We start from the raw sequence: 17,304 nt of genomic DNA on the forward strand, positions 1-17,304 counted from the left end.
TGAGGCGTTTTTATGTTTTTGCCCTTTTTTTATGCCTTACTATAGCCTTACCTCCGTTTGAGGCGTTTTTATTTTTTTCGCGCATTTTCATACCTTACTATAGCCTTAACTCCATTTTGAGGCGTTTTTATTTTTTTGTCCTTTTTTATGCCTTACTATAACCTTACTTCTGTTTTGACGCATTTGAAAATGTTTCACCCTTTATTATGCCTAACTATAGCTTTACCTCCTTTTTAAAGCATTTGAATACATTTCGCCCATTTTCATGCTTTACTATAACCTCACCTCCGTTTTGAGGCGTTTAAAAAATGTTTGCCCTTTTTTATGCCTTGTTATAGCCTTACCTCCATTTTGACACGTTTGAAATTATTTCGCCCTTTTCTATGCCTTAGGATAGCCTTGCCTTCGTTTCAAGGCCTTTTTATTTTTTCGCCCTTATTTGTGCCTTACTATAGCCTTACCTTCATTTTGTGGCATTTGAAAATTTTTCCCCTTTTTTTTATTACTATATAAGCCTTACCTCGTTTTGAAGCGTTTGAAATTTTTTCGCCCTTTTTTATGCCTTAGTGTAGCCTTACCTTCATTTTGGGGCATTTGAAAATTCTTTGCCCTTTTTTATGCCTTATTATAACCTTACCTCCGTTTTGAGGTGTTTGAAGTTATTTCGCCCTTTTTTTTTTGCCTTACTATAGCCTTACCTCATTTTGAAGCGTTTGAAACTTCTTTGTCCTTTTTTATGCCTTACTATTGCCTTACCTCCGTTTGAGGCGTTTGACATTATTTCGTCCTTTTTTTGCCTTACTATCCTTACCTCGTTTTGAAGCGTTTGAAACTTCTTTGTCTTTTTTTTTGCCTTACTATAGCCTTACCTTCATTTTGGGGCATTTTTATTATTTTGCCCTTTTTTATGCCTTACTATAACCTTACCTCCGTTTGAGGCGTTATTATTTTTTTCGCGCATTTTTATACCATACTATAGCCTTACCTCTGTTTTGAGGCGTTTGAAATTATTTCGCCCTTTTCAATGCCTTAGGATAGCCTTGCCTTCATTTCAAGGCCTTTTTATTTTTTCGCCATTTTTTGTGCCTTACTATAGCCTTACCTTCGTTTTGTGGCATTTGAAAATCTTTTGCCTTTTTTATGCTTTGCTATAGCCTAACCTCCATTTGAGGCGTTTTTTCTTTTTCACCCCTTTTTTATGCCTTACTACAACCTTACCTCTGTTTTGAAGTGTTTTTTTTAATTTTTTTATTGCATTTTTATACCTTACTTGAGCCTAACCTCTATTATGAGGCGTTTTTACTTTTTCGCCCCTTTTTTATGCCTTGCCTCCGTTTTGATGCGTTTTTATTTATAATCTGTTCTACGCCTTTTTTCATGCCTTACTATAACCTTACCTCTGTTTTGAGGCATTTGAAATTTCTTTGCCCTTTTTCTATGCCTTACTTTAACCATACCTCCGTTTTGAGGCGTTTGAAATTATTTCGCCCTTTATTATGCCTTACTATAGCCTTACCTTTGTTTTGGGGCATTTAAAAATTCTTTGCCCTTTTTTATGCCTTACTATAGCCTTACCTCTGTTAGGAGGCGTTTGAAAATTTTCACCCTTTTTAAATGCCTTAGTTTAACCTTACCTCCGTTTTGAAGCGTTTTTATGTTTTTGCCCTTTTTTGTGGCTTACCTCCATTTTGAAGCGTTTGAAATTTGTTGCCCTTTTTATGCCTTAACATAGCCCAACCTCCGTTTTGAGGGTTTTGAAAAATATTCCCCTTTTTTTTTTTTTACCTTACCATAGCCCAACCTCCGTTTTGAGGCGTTTTTATTTTTTCGCCCATTTTTAGTCCTTATTATAACCATACCTCCATTTTGAGGTGTTTGAGATTATTTTGCCCTTTTTTTTTGCCTTACTATAGCCTTACCTTGTTTGAAAACGTTTGAAACTTCTTTGTCCTTTTTATGAGTTACCTTCATTTTGAGGCGTTTAAATTTTTTTCGCGCATTTTATGCCTTACTACAGCCTCACCTCCATTTTGAAGCATTTGAAATTTTTTGCCCCTTTTTATGCCTTGCTATAGCCTAACCTCCATTTTGAGGCGTTTTTTTTTTCGCCCATTTTTATTCCTTATTATAACCTTACCTCCGTTTTGAGGTTTTTGAAATTATTTCGCCCTTTTTTTTGCCTTACTATAGCCTTACCTCGTTTTGAAGCGTTTGAAACTTCTTTGTCCTTTTTTATGCCTTACTATAGCCATACCTCCGTTTTCATACCTTCCTATAGCCTTAACTCCTTTTTGAGGCGTTTTTATTATTTTGCCCTTTTTTATGCCTTACTATAGCCTTACGTCCGTTTTGAAGCGTTTGAAAATTTTTCCCTTTTTTGCCTTACTATAGCCTTACCTTCATTTTGGGGCATTTGAAAATTCTTTGCCCTTTTTTATGCCTTACGATTACCTTGCCTTCGTTTTAAGGCCTTTTTTTCCGCCCTGTTTTGTGCCTTACCATAACCTTACTTCTTTTTTGAGGCGTTTGAATATATTTCGCCCATTTTTATGCCTTTTTTTATGCCTTACCTCTGTTTTGATGCGTTTGAAAATTTTTCCCTTTTTTATGCCTTACTATAACCTTATCTCCATTTTGAATCGTTTGAAATGTTTTCGCCCTTTTTATGCCTTACTATAGCCTTACCTCTGTTAGGAGGCGTTTGAAAATTTTCACCCTTTTTAAATGCCTTACTATAACCTTACCTCCGTTTTGAGGCGTTTTTATGTTTTTGCCTTTTTTTATGCCTTACCTCCATTTTGAAGCATTTGAAATTTGTTGCCCTTTTTTTATGCCTTAATATAGCCTTGCCTCCGTTTTGAAAAATGTTTCCCTTTTTTTTTTGCCTTACCATAGCCCAACCTCCGTTTTGAGGCGTTTGAAACTTCTTTGTCCTATTTTATGCCATACTATAGCTTTACCTCGTTTTGAAACTTTTTTGTCCTTTTTATGCCTTAAAAGGCAAACGCCTCAAAACCCTTGTTTTGAGGCGTTTGAAATTATTTCGCCCTTTATTATGCCTTACTATAGCTTTAACTCCTTTTTGAGGCATTTGAAATTTCTTTGCCTTTTTTTATGCCTTGCTATAGCCTAACCTCCATTTGAGGCGTTTTTTTTTTTTTTTATTTTTCACCCCTTTTTCATGCCTTACCTCCGTTTTGAAGCTTTTGAAAATTTTTACCTTTTTTCCATTTTGAAGTGTTTGAAAATTATTTGCCCTTTATACGCTCCATTATAGCCTTACCTCCGTTTGAGGCGTTTTTATGTTTTTGCCCTTTTTATTTTTTATGACTTCATTTTGAGGCGTTTAAATTTTTTTTCGCGCACTTTATGCCTTACTATAGTCTCACCTCCATTTTGAAGCATTTGAAATTTTTTGCCCTTTATGCCTTAATATAGCCTTGCCTCTGTTTTGAAAAATTTTCCTCTTTTTTTTGCCTTACCATAGCCCAACCTCCTATTGAGGCGTTTTTATTTTTTTCTTGCATTTTTATACCTTACCTCTATTTTGAGGCATTTTTACTTTTTCCCCTTTTTTTCATGCCTTGCCTCCGTTTTGATGCGTTTTTATATTCTGTTCTATGCCTTAGGATAGCCTTACCTTCTTTTCAAGGCCTTTTTATTTTTTTGCCCATTTTTATTCCTTACTATAGCCTTACCGAGTATTCATCAGTAACAAAACCTTTTTTTGTTCCTCCGACACATTTTTTATATTTGGGTCAATGATATTAAACAGTCTAACTGCATTTATTTTAGTAAAAAAAAAAGTTTAAATGCATAAAAAAAAATACCAAATATGTAGTAACTTATTATATATGCACTCACTGATTTTTGAAATCCTAATAAATTACATATGTAATTTATTCTGTTATTCAAAATTTTATATGGTGCAACCGTCTGACCTAGACTGTTTATAAAATAATCTTTAAAACTACTTTAAATCTATTTAAACTTATTTAGTTCTATTATAGTCCTGTGTAATATTTAAAAAAATTTGTTTTCACTTCCATCATATTAATGCAAGCCTTGCTTAATGATTCCCATTTTCTGGAATATCATCATGTGAAAATCCTGATGTGACAGTGATCTATAAATATTAGTCAAGTGCTCATTGTTCTCAAACCTTAACGTATTAATCATTCTTTTTGAGATTAATAAATAACACTTACTCTCTTCATATAGTTAAATAAATAATTGTTTTCATGCCTTACCTTTGTTTGAAAAATGTCAACCTTATTATGCCTTACTATAGGCAGCAGCATTTCTTAAAAAAACAAAAAGGTTTAAAGGCATAAAAAGACGGAACATGTAGTGACATATATGCATTCAGATTTTTGAAATGTTAATGAATTACTTCTTTAATTTATTTTGTTATTTAAAGTGCCAACAGCAGTCATTGTCAGACAGTTAAACTGCATTATATTTTAAGTTACTTTATCTATTTAAACTTATTTTCGGTCGTATTTTTAATTTTCCTGTTAAAGTAAAATTAAATAACGCCCATAATCCGTTAAATAACGCTTGTACTCTGTGTGTAGTTAAATAAGGCTCATACTCCGTTAAATAAGGCTCACACTCTGAGTTTAGATCTTTTATTGTGAACAAAAAGCCTGCTTCTACAGCTTACAGACGGCGCCCTCTGCGGCCGCCCTTCCTCCTGGTGGAGTCTGACGGGATGGGAGTGACGTCCTCTGTAAAAAAAAAATTTTTTTAAAAAAAAGTCACACTACATCTCCCATGATGCTTTGCTACTACCAACAGACGCCGTACTCACCAATGCGTCCGATCTTCATCCCGGATCGAGCCAGAGCTCTGAGGGCCGACTGAGCTCCAGGTCCAGGAGTCTTTGTGCTGAAAATGACATATATTTTCAAAATAAAAGCCACACACTAACAGTTCATTGATTGTGTATTAAGTTGAAGTGTCCTATCTGCACTTAGAATAAAATAGATTTAAATTGATATTTAAATAGTGGGTTTTTATGCCTTGTGTTGGATTGTGTGTAGTTTTGTTTTTTATTATTGATCAAGCAGCTGTAAATATCAACAAAATATCAATAATGTAGCATCTCATCTTAGAACTGATGGACACAAGCGTGTCATTGATTTAAAAATAAAAACACCATCATAGGCTACAGAAAATCAAGCAACTTATTTTACATGATTACAGTATAAATAGTTACTATGCTTCAGGATGGGTTAAATGTACCTGTAGGAGGAGCTTTAGGCAACATTTTGGTACACATTGATTTCATGTAAATAAGACATTACTCAGGAGTTCAGTTAGTGTTCTACAGGTGGTAAATGAAAGCACAGGCTACACACCTACGCTATATCCAACAAATATTTCATTAATGTCATATTTTCAATGGAATTAAACAGTTTTATTAAATAGTCACTTAAATATATTGATCTTTTACGGGTGTCCTGATAGAATTTTTTTTAATTTCCAATAGCAATACTGCAGCCTTGAGTATCTGATATCAGCATAAATAATACATACTTTTACTACTTGTTTTTAAGTGTAGAATGTTAGAAAAGGCTTCATCTAGTAATATTAGTCAGAGCAGAACAGTCCATTTATTCTTATTCCTACTGTTACTAACCTTTTTTATATTATTATTAACCAACGGCTTACATACAATTTAACCTTAAATGTTGAAAAATATTCTACAAATGAATAAAATAAATAAATTAGCAAACTCAGTATCGATTTTTTTTAAAAAACCTTTTCTGCTTTTTCACTAAAATGTGCAGGTGTGTCTTTGCAGAAATGTCACCGTTTCTTGAAGGAACCAATATATTGTTTACTGGAAAACTGCACTATAATGATGTCACTGGTAAAAAAGACCTTGTTTATTGTTTACATAAAGCTCTATTGGAGATACTTATTCATTTACATTGGTATGTTGACACTAATTTACAAAAATGTTGCACTAAAATAGTGTCACTGTTCATAGGACACTTTCAATTTATTGTCTTTCAGAGATATAAAATAAAAATTGTATTTTTTCACTTAATCTTTTTTTCTCTTATGTTATAGATTATTGGATTGATTTCTGACCAATATATCAATAATCGCAGCATCGTCATATCGTGATCTTTGTATTGCATCATTAGGTACCCAGAGGTTCCCACCCCCAGTCAAGAAATCCAATGAAAACAATAAATCATTTTTGAGATTTTAGAAGCAGCCTGATGTATTTGTTAAGTATCTGTGATAAATATTCTCACCGGAAAGAATATGTCATCCCACGATATAAAGGATAAATTCACATGTCGGAAATTATCGAGGACCACGGGCCATTTGTCTTTCAAATTAGCCAAGAATGCCCATAAAATCTTTGTTCCACAGGCCAAAACTGCCCCCGTTTGTATTATTCTCTGGAATGGAACGCTGTTTACAGGAGCTCCGCAACAAAGCCTCCATGGCCGCGGTGTTCATCGCGCCCCCAGCTCTCACACCCACAGACGCGGGAGCTATCATGGCTACCTGAAGCAGCGATACACCATGTATCACTACTTGGTTAAAACCAGATAATCATTCAACAACGTGAACCAATCCAAGTTCCTCCATCACATCCACCCAAAGTTCCACAAACACGGGGACAGAGATGAACCTGTAGCAACGACTATGACCTGGAAACTCAACTAAAGCTAACTATGCTAAGCTAACACCGACACACAGACTGGGCTAAGAGCTAATGCTAACCACTCCACATAAGGAACAGGCCAAATAAAAAGAACACGTCTTATTGTCATAAAGCCACAGAGAACCATCGATTGGTTTATGGTCAGATTTAATACTTGTATGAAAAGATAAAAGCTAAACATGTCACACGTTGTGTGGAATAGATGTTAGCATAAATACTAATGTCCAAACTGAAACGCAATATTTTTTAAATTATATTTCACGTGTTCACAGACAAAGCTGGTCCCATTAGACTAATGTAACTATTGAGATTATTACACAAATATACTGAATGATTAAATCATCAGCTTTATCTGGTTTAATTATAGGAAATCAGAGAAATATTTATTAACTATAACTTTATGTAACTCATAATATGAATGAAACAAGATTCAGCAACAGCAAAAACACTAAAGTTATTAGTGCTTTTTTTTTTTAGAAAATAATTTCATTTTAAGTGAGGAAATGAATTAATTTCATACAACAACACTAAGAGTGATCCGCATGCTCTGATTTTTAATGTGTTGTATTCAAATATATTTGTGTTTGTATGATGCGTTTACAAGTTGAAATTTACAAACAAAAACTAGGTGAGAAAATACATCATGCTAACAAAAGTATTACAAAACTGACGGAAGAAACAATTACACTAATTTAATGCATTAAAAGCCACCATATCGCATCATTTTTGCCAAAAAACTGTTCAGTGTTTGTTTAAGTACATCCAACATTACTGTAGTGAACTTTCAGGTTTATATTCACTAGTACCTCCTCTCACTAATATTCTTTATCAAATATTAAATTGACGCTTTCCTAAAATCCTTTGAAACTGATGAGTAAGCGTGGGAAAAAAAATAGATTTACGATATATTGGGACTGGTATTTCTTTCTAGAGCCTCTATATAACACTACATATAGTCTAGGGCTGGGCAATATGGACCAAAACTCACATCACAATATTTTTTCTATGACGATATACAACAAATTGCTATTTTCTACTTAAAGTCTGACCAGAAAGACAATTGTGGGTTAAATTTGCTGAATAGAAATGCCATACAGACACAATATGTGCTACTTTTGACTTTTTCTCCTCTAAGGGACAGCACGTGTGAGTGAGTTCTGTAGTGTGGCTTGTTTAGAGGAAGGTCTGGGTTAGGATCAGTAATCATCTAACTGAGCTTTTCATTCTGTTCTGAGAAGTAGTGAAAGAAGCGACTCCTAAAATGAGTATTTAAATACAAAATCTATATATATATATAACTAGCTACAGGTCACATGTCAAACTTAAGGCCCGGGGGCCAAATCCGGCCCTTGAGAGCATAATGGCCTGTAGGAGAACAGACATGAATCATTGTGTAAATTACCAACTATATCAGTGGTAGATATCTCAACCCATCCATATTCACAATTTTAATGAAACACTACAATATTTGCAGGCCTCACATCACATGACTGCAGGCATTTTTAATCTCAAATCGTGAATTGAATTCACAATTTTTCTAAAATCCTGTGATTTCTTTAAAAATTGCCTAAATTACACAAAAATTTGTCACAAAATTATTGTATTTTGAAGCAATAATCCTGCAGGGACTGAATTCTGTTGCCTTAAATACTTTATATATCATTTATAAGTGAAAGTGCAACTAGTGCTCAATATTTTTGAAAAAACTTGTTTAACTATAATCTACAGCCCACTTGAGATAAACCAGGTCCTATAGTTGACCTCTGAGCTAAAACCAGTTGGACACCCCTGCTATAGGTGATATTTACATTTTCTATATCGCCAAAAGAGAAATCTCGATATATCTTCTATAATATCTTTCACTTTCAGAAACAAATGTGACTGACTTGTGATGTTTTTGATTGTAAGAGTGAATATTGAGATTTTTGGTGAGAAAAATAAGGACATTAAAATTACAATAACTGTTACTATTAAATTAAATATATAGATAGAATATTTTATCACCTAATTATCTCTGCTTTGAGCTGCTGGTGGAACATTAGTTATGTTCTATCTGTTGTGGCGTCCCTACAGAGTCAAACACGAAAGGCAAATATATCGAGATTTCTATTTTGGCGATATAGAAAATCACAATTTTGTCTATAACAATGCATTTTTATTTTGTATTAAAATACTAGTTTTAGGACCTGCTACTTCTCAGCACAGCATGAAAAGCATTTCTGAGCGCATCCTGACCCATACCTATACCTGAATACATCCCACTACAGAACTCACTCACATGTGCTGTCCCTTAGAGGAGGTAAAATGACAAAGTGCCACATTCTGTGCAGCTGTTTGTGAATAAATGAGCATGTGTGGCATTTAGCGTCAGCAAATTTAACCTGCAATTGTCATTTCGGTCAGACTTTATTGAGTTACAAATATCAAGGTTTACATCATCTATTGGAATTTTGAGTAAAAATATCTTGGTTTGGAGTTTTAGTCCATATCACCCAGCCCTAGTATTGAATTGCAATATATTGAATCGGCCTTTAAGTATCTCTGCTTTGAGCAACTGGTAAAACATTAGCTGAGTTCAGGAGATTTAGGCTTTGTTTCCACTGCGCGCTAACACTCAAACAACAATAGATGGACCCTGCCGCCCCGTGATAAAAGTCAATGGTTGGTCAGTGACTCACCGGTTCCCTCCGGTCGCTCTGAGCTTGATGTGCAGCGCGGTGATTCCCAGCTCTTTGCAGCGCTGGGCCACATCCTGAGCCGCCAACATGGCAGCGTACGGAGACGACTCGTCCCTGTCGGCCTTCACTTTCATCCCACCAGTCACACGGCAGATGGTTTCCCTGGAAACACAGGCACGTTAGCGAGGAGGAAAGGAAAGGGCGTGTTTATAGGGGGCGGGGCAAACAGATACATACTTTCCGGAGAGGTCAGTGACGTGGACGAAGGTGTCGTTGAAAGAGGCGAAGATGTGACAGACGCCAAAGACGTTTTCTCCTTCTGCCACCTGAGGACCCAGGCTGATCACCTGCTCTTCCTTCTTCTCCTTCCCTTTACGAGGAGCCATGGTCACTGATCACATGACACACCAGAGAACACGTTAGCTAAAACATAACCATGATATTACTGCCTTACATCTACGCCGAATAGCTGCATAATCTATGACTGCATTTAACTACAAATACACACTGAGACAACCCCTAATATGACTTGTACACTACAAACTCAAAGAGTATATACTGTCTACTATAAAATAAGTCTTCCCACTAAAGTATACTTTTAAGTTTCCCAAGATGCATTTGGAACCTACAAGGACAAAAACCTGAAGCACACTGAGGCTAAATATCTGATTCTCCACCTTTGAAAGTTCTGAAAACATTTTAAGTGAGAAAGTGACCAAGTAGAATATCAACATGTGGTCATTCATCCATGAAACTCACGGTGACATTTTATTCACACATTTCAGAGACTTTACTGACAAAACATCCTGTTAATTTCAAAATAAGAGCCCCATAATGAAAGGCAAGAAGGGAGGATGTTTAATTTTTATCTTGAAGCTAGTCCCAGGACCATTTTCTTTTCTGCTCACAATGCATCATGGGACGGTTAAGTATGACTAGTGCGCCCACCGTGCACACTTCCATATTTCACACATACTCAATCAACCATACTATTTAATGTGAATGCATCAAACTTAAAATTAGTATGTTAGTATGAAATTTACATCAAGGGCTTAGTCAACACTGTTAATGCTAACTGCAGTGTACTGAGTATTAAGAATCAATTAATCGTGCAACCCTAACTTTTGTTTCTACGAGGCATTCACAATGATCTAACATCAGTTTACAAACCCTGGCAAGATATTCAAAACAAACATTAGATTTCAACGTAAAGTTCATATAATAAATTATACACCCTTCATAAAAATAAATTGCATAGCTAAAAAAAAAAAAAGCAGTGATTTAAATTAAGTCACATAAATTAATCTATAGATTTAGGAAGACTAAGATCTTGATATAATGACTAATAGACATCGATATCATCATTTCCTCTCATCTAATGAGAAAAAAGAAACTAATTAGATAACCGTAAACAATAAATGTGTGAATAATCAATGAAAACACCAACTATTCTGCCATTATTAACCAAACAGCAAACCTTTAAACTAAAGACATGACTTTTTTTTACTGAGATATGCACATGCACAGAACGAAAGCACGAGCCTTGTGCACAAACCGCTACAACTAGCTTGTTAGCTTCAACGTTTACAGAGGGAACCGAACCCGCTGAATTTTATAACAATACCGGACCGATCTCTACAGTTTTATACTACGGTAGTCTCCCGGTGGCCTCAGTGTGCTAACAGCGCTGCTAACCAACATGGCGGCAGCACATAACCACAGTAACAAAAATCATCATCAGTCTATATTCACACAAAGAAAAACAATACCGGTACCGACGGACTGGGAAACCTTTAAAGCACCGATACCGGCCCCCTTTACCAGCGGATGGTGCGCTGGAAAGTAGATTAAAAGGTGATTGTAAAGCAGAGGTGAACTCACCTGAATGCTTCTCTACAGAGCCCAAACAGAAAAAGAACGATTTCCGCTTCCGGAATAGTGACGTCAGCCTGGAGGAGAACGGCACGAGCGGAATAAGACACTGACCCCGCGCGGTCACTGAGAGAACCGCACCACTGTCTCTGTGTAGTGATCATGATGTACGACGACAACATTGATAATAATAATAATAATAATAATAATAATAATAATAATAATAATGATAACGATAATAATAATAATAATAATAATGATAATAATAATAATAATAATAATAATGATAATAATAATAATAATAATAATAATAATAATAATAATAATATTAATATTATTAATAATAATAATAATAATAATAATAATAATAATAATAATAATAATAATAATAATAATAATAATAATAAGTATGACTACTTTTTAGGCCCACATTTAGTGTTTTTTAGATTTTGTTTTAAACTCGAAATAGTACGAGAATATATTTAATAGTACAAGAATAAACTTGTAATAGCACAAGAATAAACTTTTAATATTCCAAGAATAAATTTGTAGTAGTAATAGGAAAAACTTCCTGCATTACGAATAAAGTTGTAAAAGTACAAGAATAAATTTGTCATATAACAAAAATAAAGTCAAATATACAAAAACAAACTTGTAATATTATGAGAATCAGTCATAAAAAATATAAATTAGTCTATGTGGTTCCTCGTTTTCTTTTATATTCTTTCCAAAGTTCTGATACTCATGATAATGTTGTGCAGATGGGCCAAAAAATTACATCCTTATTTGTCAAACCTATACTGAAGTATAATGTCACAAAGCAGGGACTGATGTGTGTATCAGCATCTGTCGATTATTTATTTATTGTTTATCTTTTTCCCCTCAATTTGGCACGAAAATGCTGTCATATTAATGATGAAACAAAGGTCAAAGATGAAAACCTTTGAACATTGGAGATCAGGTAGATCTGTAGCTACATCCTTGCTCACAAATTGTTCTAATTACATTGTTTATCACTCAGTGGAAAGTCAGGGGTTAAACTGCAGTGACTCACCAACACGAGGCAATAGTGTTGACCTCTGATCTCAGATTACATTCATCTTTGGATACTGATATTTGTGCTCACTGCAGAATTAAATGTGATATCACATGTAATGTGATCAGAAACATTCAGAGCATCTGAATCATGAAGGAGAGGAGAACTCACTCTGGACTCAGCCTTTTATTTGTTTTTCTATTTTCAATGGCGTCTTAACAGTACAATGTACAGTTTATTCTCTTGTGTTTTACCTCAATACAGCACAACATGTTTAATTGTTTTTGTGGTAAAGATCCAATTGACGAGCTGTGGTTTTTTTTTTTTTTACAATCAGTGTTCATTAAATTGTGATTGCCAGTGAATAACAGAAATAAAGTAGAATAATGATGTGTGGATGAAGTTGTGTTTTATCTGAAAACCTTGTGCAACGATATTCAAATGATTCCAGGATGTGGAGGAGCTTCTTTGTTTTCTTGAAGAAAAAGTGAAATAATAACATTGATTAAATGTTTGTATTCTGCCAAATTATCTATTGGTATCATTATTGATTAATAATTATTTGTGTAAATAACAGCCACAGTATCTATTTTATTTATTTTATTTTTATTTATTTATTTTTTAAGAAATCCAACGCAACGTTTCTCAAAGCAGGTTATTTTATTTTTTCTGTGAGCAGATATCTTTTCCGTGAAAATGAATTCTATGAGGATATTCTGCCATTGGCTAATTTTTTATTTTTATTTTTTACTCTTAGCCACTTCAATAACATTATTATTATTATTATTATTATTATTATTATTATTATTATTATTATTATTATTATTATTATCAAAAAGGATGAATAAAAATAATTCTGCAACACAACAAACCATTAAAAAAAATCCTATTTAAAAAAAAAAAAAAAATAGAATAATACACTATAATACAATATAACGCCAACAGGTATAGTGCAAATGTCCTGATGGAACAACAACAATGATGCAAAATCCAAAAAGCAATGCAAAACAGCGCAATCAAAAGTTAAAATAAAATAAAATATAAAAGTTTCAGTGCAAGGAAATTTCTACTTTCCTGTTTGGTTTAACTCGTCAGTAACAAAAATCTTTTAACCAAAGAGCACAATAGAATTCTAAAGAATAGAACAATAAGTAAAATAAAATAAATATAGATATGCATAAATATGGGCAGAAAATTAGCAGGTATTGTTACAGATTTTTAATATTAATGTTTAATTAACAGAAAACATGCACAGTGATTGTAAAGTGTGTGTTTCACGTTTATTTTACCTTTTTAAATTATTATAATATTTTTTCTTTGGGGGTGCAATTTGGCATCCCTCCAGCAGATGACGTCCAAGGCTGCAAGGATGGATTGCAAGGATAGTTTGCCAGAATATCAACCATCATCAAGTCTCCTATCAAACACAGATAGAGAGATAGAGGAATCCTGCAGTCCTAAATGGAGGACACTTTTTCACTAATTAGAGACCAAAATTGCTGTACTGGGGAGCAAAACCATAATAAGGCAAGTAAATAAGAATCAGCTGTTCCCTGGGTGCACTGTTAGGGATAGAAGCCTATTTTATGCATTTTCTGTTGGGTAATGTGAGGTCTTTGGAGGATCTTGTATTGAATTAGCTGAAGATTTGTGTTTTTTGTCATCTTAAAAGTATTACAAGAAATTTCAGTCCAGAAATCTGTGTTGGTCGTGATTTTAAGGGTTAGAGTTAGAGTTTGTTCAGATTTTTTTTACACGGTAGCAGACCAAAAACCAAAATAGCGTATGGCTGGATCTAGAAATCAGACTCCACAGTGACACCAAGGTGGTTAGTGAAACTGCAGCCATCAGCCAAACCGCCGTATGAGCGCGCATCAACTGTTTACAGCTAATACTAGAGGACAGATACCCGGCCAAACGCTCGGGTTCAGAGATAGTTAGAACTGGTGGTCTTGTTCGGTAACATAGTGTTGTTTGCGCGCAGAGTTCTTCCTTTCCTGCTGCAGCAGCCACAGCTGGCTTCAGAAGAAAACACCATTAAAACATTCCCTTTTCTACTCAATAACATGGTTTATTCTAATCTTTGATACATGGATTATGTAAATAGATCCAATGGCTCTCTTTTGTGCACTGTGCCCCGTATGTGTTTCACTTTAGCTTGTTCCTCGTGTGCTGATCTGATGTTGACATTAACAGCTGTTTGTTAATAAAATCGGTGCTTACCACTAAAACAAACGCAAATATGTAATTTCTTTGTGAAAAAAATTATATTTATTTACTCTCCATTCATGTGACTGTTTACTGCAAGATCTGTGCATATACCTCTGCATTTATCTGAGGAACCAAACAGTAGTTTAGTCCACCGTGCCTGACTTCTTTCAGTCTTCAAGCCGTCTTCTTCTCATTCTTTTTTATTTCTGGGTGCTGGGTCGCCTCTCCAAGCCATAGGGAACACGCTCTAGCTTAATTTGACGTCACCATCAGCGTCATTTGACTTCTGCAGAACTGCGCTGGAAATGTGTGTGGGCTCCTTCTCTTTGGTTGTGATTTAATCATTAGCATTAAAAGACAAATCCTGCTCTATGCTCTTTTAAATATATAGAGTTCTCCAAAAGTAATCAAAGCAATTTATTAGAACATAATGTGATCAAATAGTGAGGAGGAATTTAATCAGGCTCATTAAAGACAAAGAAATTCAAGCTACCTTTATTCTTTTGACATTTGAAGTGCTAATAAGATTAAGATTGAGAAAATATTAATATTTCATGTTTGTTTGTACAATAAATGATGATTAATTTCATACATTCTTTTCTCAGTTCTTTGAAATGAACCCTGACCAGTGGTTCTAATTATCTTTTGATCATGTTGGTGATCTAGTGTTACGAGTAGCACTAAATAGATATTTTTTGGAACTAGATTTATATTTGAGGAAGTGAAAGTATAGGATACAGTTATTTGAGATTGTGTGTGGTGTTATACCTTGTAAAAGAACAATAATATTAATTAAAATAAAGACAAAATCATAACTTTTATTGAATTATTTATTGATTTAATTTTTATTCTATATATATTTTTTTTACTAGATTTTTATTTGAGGGAGTGCAAGTATAGAATACAATTGCTTGAAATTTATATGGTGTTTTAATTTGAAAACGAATAAGTTTTTGTTTTTAAATACAATATACATATATTTTATTTAAGTAAGTATTTAATTATTACATTTTTATACTGTACTTAAAAAAAACTAGATATACATTTGAGGAAGTGAAAGTATAGAATATAGTTGTTTGAGATTGTGTGTGGTGTTTTAATTTGAAAAATAATAATAACCTAAAAAATTACAAAAATATAATTTCAACCAGTAATTATTTTAAAAATCAATTACCAGACATTTCAGGCGACTCCATTTGAATTCTGGGCGACCTCACATGGGGTCAAGACCCCAAGGTTGAAAAACCCTGACCCAGACTATTGACTCAGATTTAAAAGTGTATCTGTTAAAGAAACAGCCACACAAGGACCAATCAGAGAGCAGGGTTTGACCACCTCCATTTATTTACAGAAAGAGAAGAATTGAATTTACACATGCGCAAACACACCCACACCCGCACCCGCACCCGCACGCACGCGCGCGCACGCACGCACGCACGCACGCACGCACGCACGCACACACACACACACACACACACACACACACACACACACACACACACGCACGCACACACACACACACACACACACACACCCAAAGTGAGCATGCAGCATTGTTACAGCACAAAGTCATCACAGAAGCTGATTATTGACTATTGATCAGTGTCTAATGAGGCCGGACCAGAGCAAGAACCAGGACCAGGAATAAAACCAGCCCTAGAACCAGAACCAGAACCAGGACCAGGACCAGGAGTGTCCGATTTGCGTAATTTGAGGAACACTCTAGAGCATGTGTCAAACTCAAGGCCTGTGGGCCAAATTCGGCCCGCAGGATAAAGTAAAAATGAAAACACGAATCATTGTGTAAATGAAAAATATTTGCAGGGACTCACAGTTTTCCAGGTGCTTTTATCGCATGATTGCATTTATTTTTAATGTTATACAAAATCCTTACATTTTCCTCATATTATGACATAATGTTTCCCTTAATTAAATAGAAAGTGGTCACAAAATCTATGAAATTTAAAGTGAAGATCCTGTTGGGATTGACTGTCACTTTCTTACATTTTTGTATTTTATGTATACATAGATGTCCAAACTAGGGCACAGTAATGCCAACATTACTCATTTTCCTGCATAAAGTCTGTGGCCCACTTAAGATCAAACTGCTCTGTATTTGGCCCCTGAACTAAAATGAGTTTGACGTCATCATGTAAAAACTCAGAGATTCTCGTTGGGATTGTTTTTAGCACCGCGTCACTCCTTCAACAACATGCCGAGTCAGCAAAAGGCTTCAATTTCAACAGTTACACAAAAATATGTTGCAGTTAGAAATATGCAGCTAGATACAATACGTGTAACACAATATCACTGTTCATCATCATAAACTGTTCTCAGCGGTGAAAGGGAAAAGTTATAGATCTTTGCAGATAAATCTTTTTTATACAGAAACTCAGAACAAATAATTATAATTTTTTAAATTTTTAATTCAAAGAAAAAAATCATATGTAGTTAGTAATTAGAGACTCTATGAAGAAAACTAAGCACCTACGTTTTGCCTAAGTATTTCCTTATAAATCTCCTTCAAAATAAAAGTACAGTGCTTGTATTCACAAAGCATCCTCAGGCTAAAAGTAGCTCTTTGTGACGTCATTCTTAGAAAAATCTTCCTCTTTGTGGATTACTTTTATTTTACTAATGGCAAATTCTAAGAGAAAGTCTTAGAATTCTTCCTTGATAAAATACAATAAAAAATCATAAGAGCTACTTTTAGCCTGAGGGTACTTTGTGAATATGGCCACAGGACTTTTATTTTGATAACTCTTGTCATTGCCAATGGCCACCACTCACTGAAAAAAATAAGCTCTGGGACACAA

The 17,304-nt window shown here is 34.4% G+C and overlaps 1 protein-coding gene across 1 annotated transcript; it reads right to left on the reverse strand.

The window, feature by feature from the left end:
* Window positions 1-4,615: 4,615 nt before the first annotated feature.
* On the reverse strand, window positions 4,616-11,325 carry rps14 (ribosomal protein S14). Its single transcript, XM_028466361.1, has 5 exons — window positions 11,251-11,325; window positions 9,607-9,760; window positions 9,370-9,531; window positions 4,814-4,890; window positions 4,616-4,730 (listed from the first exon to the last, which is right to left on the reverse strand). Exons 2-5 carry the CDS (start codon window positions 9,753-9,755, stop codon window positions 4,663-4,665), a joined length of 456 nt encoding a protein of 151 aa, XP_028322162.1. The 5' UTR covers window positions 9,756-9,760; window positions 11,251-11,325; the 3' UTR covers window positions 4,616-4,662.
* Between the last annotated feature and the right edge of the window lie 5,979 nt (window positions 11,326-17,304).

Source organism: Gouania willdenowi, chromosome 14 (assembly GCF_900634775.1).
Source record: "Gouania willdenowi chromosome 14, fGouWil2.1, whole genome shotgun sequence".
NCBI lineage: Eukaryota > Metazoa > Chordata > Actinopteri > Blenniiformes > Gobiesocidae > Gouania > Gouania willdenowi.

Excerpts from the sequence above, each read along its gene's own strand:
- rps14 (XM_028466361.1), bottom strand. The coding sequence starts at position 9,755 with ATGGCTCCTCGTAAAGGGAAGGAGAAGAAGGAAGAGCAGGTGATCAGC. Across the intron at positions 9,532-9,606 it reads GTCACTGACCTCTCCGGAAA|GGAAACCATCTGCCGTGTGA; the intron begins GTATGTATCTGT and ends CTGTGTTTCCAG. Across the intron at positions 4,891-9,369 it reads AGAGCGACCGGAGGGAACCG|CACAAAGACTCCTGGACCTG; the intron begins GTGAGTCACTGA and ends TGTCATTTTCAG.